This window comes from Elephantulus edwardii, unplaced genomic scaffold, assembly GCF_000299155.1.
Source record: "Elephantulus edwardii isolate Elephantulus edwardi_28Jun2011 unplaced genomic scaffold, EleEdw1.0 scaffold00145, whole genome shotgun sequence".
NCBI lineage: Eukaryota > Metazoa > Chordata > Mammalia > Macroscelidea > Macroscelididae > Elephantulus > Elephantulus edwardii.
In genome coordinates, this window is record NW_006399895.1 from 4449342 (window position 1) to 4457410 (window position 8069).

Sequence of the window (8069 nt, forward strand, 5' to 3'; positions counted from 1 at the left end):
CAATAAAAGGAAAACCATTCCTGCTTCAAAAACATTCAGAAAGTCCACTGTTTAGTTTTTATTTGATACCTAGAGAGGAGCTCTGTGTTATGGTTAAAGCACTTAGCTGCTAACTATAAGGTCAGTAGTTCAAAATCCACCAGCCATTAGGAAAAAAAAAAAGAAAGATGTGACAATGGGCTTCTGGAAGGATCACAACCTTGGAAACCCAATAGAACAGTTCTGTTATGTCTTATGAGGGGCCTATTAGGAGTCAGCATCAATTCTACAGCAGTGGGCTTGTTTGTGAGAAGCACTTGTTTAAGGAGAGGCAGTCGATGTTCAGGCTGTGGTCTGTTTTCAATTCTCTAGGAACTAGAATCTGGTCTTACTAGCAGGACTGCTCCAAGTGTTTCATGGACCCCAGTACGACATAACAGAAACTGGAAGGATCTAAATTCTAAGAGTATTAGGGAAAGCCGGCCATTGTTCAACGCCCTCGTCCATTTCTGGAGATTACAGTTTGCTAGTCTCTAGGCACAGTTACCTGTAATTCTCCCAATTTTGTGTGTTCCGCCGATGTAGCTGCCAGCAAATCCAGCAACGTGTGCACCCAGGCTGTATCCAATTAGATGAACATTGCTTCGAGAAAATTGCACAGATTCCTGGAAGACAGCAGCAAGGCGATTGCTGGAGGACAAGAGCTGCCTGGATGAAAGCTTTTTGTGGGTGCAGCTTATCTGGACACCCTCCCTGCTCTTGGTGCCTGATGGAAATGAGGGGCTTTGTTCACACTCTCAGGAGCCAGCTGGTGTGATGTGTAACATGCTAGGCTTTCAACTGAAAGGTTGATGGTTCGAACTGACCACTCACTCCAAGGGAGAAAGATGGGCAGTCTCCTTCCACTGAGCCTTGGAAAACCCAATGAAGGGTTGCTGTGACCCTGATTCAAATCTACAGCAGGGGATTTCTGTTTAATTCATTTTCCAAACAGTAACTGTTTCTCACCTCTCACTTTCTTCTGGAGGGACTGACCTGCTTGACAGCTACTGCCTTCCCTGCCTGCCTGTCTTTACCCTGATATGAGTGTTCTGCACAAGTGACCATTACTCATTTGTGTGGGCTTTGATGGGCATGTTTGATTCCCTTAGCATAATTATGATGCTAAGTTGAACAAGAATGGGGTACAGAAGAGGGCTCTCCAAGCAGGGACTGAAGTGAGGCATTTAAATGACTTTCCACATCGAGCCTCCTATTCCCAAGAGCTTAGTGGAAGCAAGTCTCCTTTTTGGGTTGCTGTTGGAGACCAGCTTAATCCATTCATCCTTGGTGGAAAAGGAAGGTAGGGGCTGGGCAGGTCTTACCTCAAGCCACCGGAGAAAAGCTGCAATCTCCTGGCCCACCAAGCGGGTGTTACGAGCAGCAATGGCGTAGTGGTTGAGGGCAAGGGACATCCAGTTTGCCACACCTACATTCACTTGTTGCGACAGCCCGGACTTCAGTGCAGCCACTAGCTGACTGACCCAGTTTTCTAGCAAGCCATCCACCTGAGGGAGATCAACAGTCCAGTCAGCCTCGCTGGAGAGCGAGGAGGAACATGGCGCGGGCTTGGTCTACCCGCTGCCTCCGCCTCCGCCTTCTCCAGCTCATGGGTGATATTAGAGCTAAGAGAGCGCTCACCACGGGCATTTTGCACTCAGGGGAGATTGTCCTGTGCACTTGCAAAACGTTTGACAGTGCCTGGCCTCCATCCATCACATGCCTGTGACATCCTTCTTACCAGCTGTAACAACCAAAAAGTGCCTCCAGACATTGTTGAAGGTTTAGGGAGCAGGGGAGAGGATAGGAGATTGCCCTGTTTTGAGAGTCACTGACCTCACATTTCTTTACATTGGCACTTTTGAGATTCTGAACAATGGAGAAGTCTGTAAATCAGCAGAAGAAATCTGGCCTATCCTTTAAAAATCAGCTAAGACTCCTCCTCTGTGAAGGCAGCCTTCTTCTACGTCCCATAGCATCTAATGTGACCCTCGCCTGCTATCTCTTGCTTTGCTTTAGAAGGACTAGCACCACCAGTCGAAGGCATTGGGGGCCTAGTCCATAGGAAGCTGTGTTGTCAACCCAAAGCCACATCACTCTGAAAGAAAGATGAGCAATCTCCTATCGTGTGATTTAAAGTCTCTGAAAACCCGCCTGGAAGGTTAGCTGTGAGTTGGCCTAAACTCGATGGCAGTGAGTTGAGTTGATGGTACCATCATCCCGGGCCTCGTATGTACTCAGTGAACAGTGATTGAGAATTGTTTGAGAACAGTTTGCAGGTTGGGGTTCACAGAGTGATGGCATTTATAGTGACTCGAAGGATAAATAGGAGTTTGATAAGGAGAGTGGGGTGAGCAGGTGGTCATGGTGCTGGTAGGGATGGGGTGAGAAGAGCTGTGAGGAACAGAGGCCGCAGAGTTCTCTAAGGGAGGGTGATCTCTGGGTAGAGAAGAAAAGTTAGGTGTGGCTAACAGGTAGACTCTGGGAGGACAAGAGCAGGAAGGGCTATGCTGTCAGCTGGATTTCTCATTCTGGGATCAAGCGAATTCATGCAATAAGTGTTTGTCTAGTGCCTTCTAGGTAGATGTAGCATTTTGTAGCCAGAACATGCTTGGTTCAAGTTCAAGTTCTCCCAGTCATTAACCTTGGGCAAGTTATTGTACCTCCCTGTGTTCCGGTTTTGTCATCCAGAAAGTGAGGATACTAATAGTGCCTATCTTGGAGAATGATTGTGATTATGAAGTAAGTTAATAGCTGTAACTTACATCAGTGCCTGGAACATAGTTAAGCACTAAGTAAATGTTACTTATTGTGGGTATTATTGCTATTGTTGATAGTCATTATAATAAGTGTATTTTGGGTTAGGAAGGATTTTTGAGAGGGAAGCGCTCACCTGTCCTAGCACATTTGGGTCATACATAGGAAGCAGTGGTTGGATTTTTGGTCTTGTTAGTCTTCAAGTTGCCATTTGCAAACAAAAGAATGATTTGTTCAATCATTGACTCAGTGAGAAAACAGCTTAGGAGTCCCTAATATGTGCAGAGGGAGCTCTGGTGGGTTAGGAGGTTGTGCTGCTAGCTGAAAGGCACAGCCTCTCGGGCAGTCCGAATCCTTGAGCAGCTCTGGAAAGATGGTTAATCCCCCTGTGCCAGTTAAAGCCTTAGCAAACCTACTGGAGGGTCAGCTATAAGTAGATGCCTACTCAACAGCAATGTTGCTGTTAGGAATCAAGTATGACTCCTAGTGACCCTGTGAACTACAGACCTGAACCCTGTCCTTTCCTGTGCCGTCCTCACAATCTCTGACATACTTGAGCCCATCGCTGTGGTCACGGTGTCAATCCACCTGGTTGAAGACCTTCCACTCTTTCATCAGCCCTCCACCTTTCCAAGCATGATGTCCCTCTCCAAGGAATAGCTTCTCTTAGCAACATGCCTGAAGTATGTGAGACAAAGCCAGGGAGCTCTGGTGCAGTGTTCTATAGGAATTGATCTGTTACCCCAATGGTGGGCCCTCTCAGGCAGTTTGAATCCACCAGCGGCTCTGCAGGCAAAGATGGGGAATCGCTTCCCGTGTGATTTACAGCTTCCGGTGGATGGTCAACTAGAGTCAGTTCTGACTCCACTGCAGTGAATGTTTTTAGACTTTATACTAGCTACGGTTATCTACATGTGTTCTGTTGTACATAGGGTCGCTATGAGTCACAAGCGACTCAACGGCACATAACAACAACAACTAGCTACGGGCTCCCACACTAGTCATTAGATGAGAATAGGAAAGAAGTCTTTCCTCACAGCCTGGTGGGGCAGAGTGGCAGCCACCCAGACAATGATGCAGAGCAGTGCTGTGTGCAGAGCAGTGCAGGGAACCCTGAGGGGTGGGGGTGGGGCAGAGGCACATAAGGGGAAGGCTTTCCAGAGGACCCTGGGTGGGATCTCAGCCTACAGAAAGAGGGGAATAAACCAGAAGAAGTGGTGAAGGGAGCTTCTTGTAGAGGGCACAGCCTGGTTACAGAGTAAAGAGAAACTGTATGGCACCTGGCAGGATCTACAAGCAGCTGCATGAAGTGGGAAGGAGGAAGAGATGGGAGTGTGAGGAAGGGGTGAGGGGGAAGGAAGAGGAGATGAAAGAGAGGCACTGGCTAGGTGGGGGAGCAAGAAAGGTGAGGGGGAGGTGAAGGGGATAGGGGAGATGAGGAAGAGGCAGGGGGATGTGAGGGAAAGATGGGGTATTGAGGGAGTGGCAGGAGAGGGGAGGGAGAGACGGGGAGGTGAGGAAGGGGGAGGGGAGGGAGAGGTCGGGAGGTGAGGGACAGACTGGGGGAGGTGAGGGAGAGACAGGGGGCAGTGAGGGAGAGACAGGAGGAGGTGAATGAAAAGGGGGAGGTAGGGGAGAGGCAGGGGGAGATGAGGGAGAGGTAGGGAGGGGTGAAGAGGAAGGGGGAGGTGAGGAAGAGGTAAGGGGAGGTGAGGGAGTTGCAGGAGAAGGGAGTGAGAGAGGAGGAGGTGAATGAGAGGCAGGGGGAGTTGAGGAAAAGACACGGAGAGATGATTTCCCCAGAAAGAAAGTAGAAGGAGGTGAAGAGGACAGGGGCACAAGGAGTGGAGGAGGGTGTAGCAGAAAAGGGATGGTGAAAAGGAGGTATAGGGGACAGGTTTTGGAGAGTAGGAAGAGGAAAGGGACAGGAGATAGGGATGTGTGGGTAGAAAAAAGTGAGGGACAGGGAAGCATCAGAATCAGGGGCAGACAGATGCCCCTGGAAGCCTTTCAGACCTCAGGCTCTCAGCTCCTGCCATCACCTCGGTCAGGCCCCTGTGAGAGGCTCTGTCCTCCCCCACTATTCTCCTCTGGAAGAGAGCCTCCTTCCCACCTACTTTTCTCTTTTATGAGCAGGCGGCCTCTTTGGCACAGGGAGTGAGGAAGCAAAGCTTTTCCTTTACAGGTGATTGAGTCTGAACAGCTCCTGGGATCCACCCCTTCCCCTGGGGTTCTCACAGGAAATTGTCTCTGACCTCAGCTCCCTTTCGCATAGATTCATCTTCTCAGGGTTCTGCCCTGACCAGGCTGTGATGGAGGGGCTCCCCTCACCTCCGTGCTACAGCGTGAGCCCAGCTGCTGGGGTGGGGTGAGAGTGGGGGTAAAGGGGAAGAGGGAGAGAAGGAGGTCACAAGAGGACCATTCTTTGTTCATGACACAAGAAACTGGTCAAACCCCACTCCTGACATATGTCCAGTGATAAGTGGCCTCTGGGAGGTCTTTGGAACTAGAGTGTTCTGGTTTTGAGTGTGTGCCTATGTGTGAGCTCCTTCACCTTTCTGAGCTTTTATTCCTTCTTCTGTCTTATGAGACTATCAATCCACCCCATAGGGAACCCGTGAGAATTAAATGGGCTGGCACATGCATGTCAAAGGCGTAGTTTGTGGGAAGATCTCCTTCTGTATTAAGTCTCTAGGGGCAGGAAAGCTTCCAACACCTCATCTCCTGTCCCTGTGGTATAGTGAAGCCCCTATTTTCCTGGGATGGGACTCTTTTAAATCCTAAGAGAGCTTTGCTGGTAGGCTGTGGGATCCTCTGTGTTCTTCTCCTTATCCAGGCACCTTGATTCATCCCACAACCTTATGGCATCATGTGATGGCCCTCCTAGGCTGTAGGATTACATCCGAGAGGTGAGGGATGGAGTCTGCCTAACACTGGGTCAGTGTATAAACAGACTCTTGATGAACACATGCTGAATGAGAGAATGGGTGGAACAACTGGGTTTCTTTAGGGTAAGAGAGATACAGATTTGGAAAGCATCTTTCCACCCAAGTAGATGGTGGAGAAGGGCTTCAAAGAAATGAAACAAACACTCAAATATCTGGAAGGTTCAAATTGTGAATTTACTTCCACATTGTGAGCACACTTGGAGCCCTGGAGGCAAAATTTCCTGTTCTATTGCAATAGAATGTTCAGTATCATTGAAAGTCTGTGACTGAGAGGCTGCACTTATCTGTCTCCTTTGTATAAAGTTATGGTGGTGAATGGATGCAATTTGAAACATTTCAGGGATGCTTCTAAGGAATCCAACCTAAAAAAACTGTTCTTGGAACCTTTTGTGTACATCACTTGCTACATTGTGCTGCCTGGAATACAGATGTGATGACTGGCATTCTAGCAACTATTTTGGACTGTGAGGATGCGAGGTACACATAAAGGATGGTAGAGTTGTAAGCTAGAAAGAACTGTAGCTTCAAGGGCTTCTTTAACCAGAAGTTTCTAACCAGTTATTGATTAAATACCTCTTGACTGCATGAAATGAAAACAAGCTTTGGTTTTATTTGAACCACTGCTAATTTGGACCTCTATTTTGCTTTCAAACTTTGGTGTTGGTGAAGACTATTGACTAGATCACTGACTGCTAAAAGAATAAACAAATCTGTCCAGGAAGAGGTGCAACCACTGTGCTCCTGAGAAACAAGGATGGCTTTGTCTCACATATTTTGGGCATGCTATCTCGAGGGGCCCTGGGAAACAACATCATGCTTGGAAAAGCTGACATACTTTGGACATGTTGCAAGGTGGGATCAGTCCTTGGAGAGGGATGTCATGCTTGGGAGGGTGGAGGGACAGTGCAGGAGAGGAAGACCCTCTATGAGATGGATTGATTCAGTGACTGGAGTAATAGGGGTAGGTGTGTCAGAGGCAGTGCTATTGACATAGGATAGAGCAGGGTTTAGGGCTGTTGTACACAGCTATGAACCACAGGAGACTTGACGGCACATAACAACAACAATCTGGCAGGGCCCTGGGAAAGAACATCATGCTTGGAAAAGCGGAGGGTCAGTGAAGGAGATGAACAGATCAGACTGTAACAGCGCTGAAACACAGCAGAGACTGTGAGCATGTGGCAGGATTGGGTGGGATTTTGTTCTCTTGTACGTAGGGTCACTGTGGTGGAGACTAGAAGGCCCTGGCAACATTTTTGCCTCTGAACTCTCTTCTTACTGACTGACACGCTGTTTTGCTGGGAGTTTTGACCTGTGAGTCTCCTACCTCCCCCCACTGTGGAACACACAGATTCAGGTAGGAGCTTCCCTCTGGCATGGACTACTGTCCTTTATGGACTCTAATGAGCCGTGTGACCTCTTTGAGCTACATTTTATTACCTGCAACATGGAGATAATTATGTTTCCCTTGCCCTGCTTACCTCACAGAATTGAGCTAATCAATGAGATAACATGTGGGGAAGTGCTTGGAGAATGAGAATGTGCTTTACAAATATTACGCATGAAGTTTCTATCCTCACTTTTTTATTAGAAAGTGAACACACCAGGAAGGAGCAAAGAAGATGTTAAAGTAAAGATTCAAAAAGGCCTGTTGGCATTTCCTACCGACCACCCGTGGATTATCATCACCAATGGCAGGGAGGCGTTGAACCCGCATTCCTGAAGCGTGTTGGGGTGATGGAGCAGAACCTGGCAGTCTTTATCAGCTGCTTCTTCAAAGAGCAGAAATCTGGTCGTCGTCTCCTGCAATATTTTATTCGCTTCTCCTCGAGAACTTTTTCGAGACACCTCTGGAAGGCAAGGTGGGGGATAGTGTTCAGCTTGGAGGCTGTTGCTGTGTGCCAGCTCAAGAAGCATTTCTAAGAAGAGTACAGAACAGTGGGTTCGTGTCAGGTGTGGGGCATCAGTGAGATGTTCTGGGGAAGCCCCAAGAGCATCTCCAGTGGAATGGCCATTCTCCTCCTCGGAGATGCGAGGAAATGAGCCAGCAGGACCATAACTGATGTTGAGGAGACCTGGTCTCCATCCTGCCATCCCAGAGACTAGAGTAGGACCTGGAGCCCACCAGTCACACGTTATCTTCCAGGACTTTTTTTAAATGAAGAGCTCTGGTGGTATAGTTCATTGCAACTATACTGATAACCCAAATGCTGCACATCTCCAGCAGTTCAACTCCACCAAGGACTCCTGAGGAAAAGATGAGGAGTCTCCTCTCAGTTACAGTTACAGTTACAGCCTCAGGGATTTGCTGGAGATGCCCTATGAATCGGAACTGACTTGACAGTG

At 48.3% G+C, this 8069-nt stretch overlaps 1 protein-coding gene across 1 annotated transcript in view; it reads right to left on the reverse strand.

Annotated features, from left to right (window-relative positions):
* LIPC (lipase, hepatic) overlaps positions 1-7817 on the reverse strand; it is a 51775-nt gene extending 43958 nt beyond the window's left edge. Inside the window, exons 1-3 of the mRNA XM_006894529.1 lie at positions 7389-7817; positions 1344-1526; positions 527-644 (exon numbers count right to left, since the gene is read on the reverse strand). Coding sequence (XP_006894591.1) covers positions 527-644; positions 1344-1526; positions 7389-7817 — 730 coding nt within the window. The remainder of the gene's footprint in view (positions 1-526; positions 645-1343; positions 1527-7388) is intronic.
* Between the last annotated feature and the right edge of the window lie 252 nt (positions 7818-8069).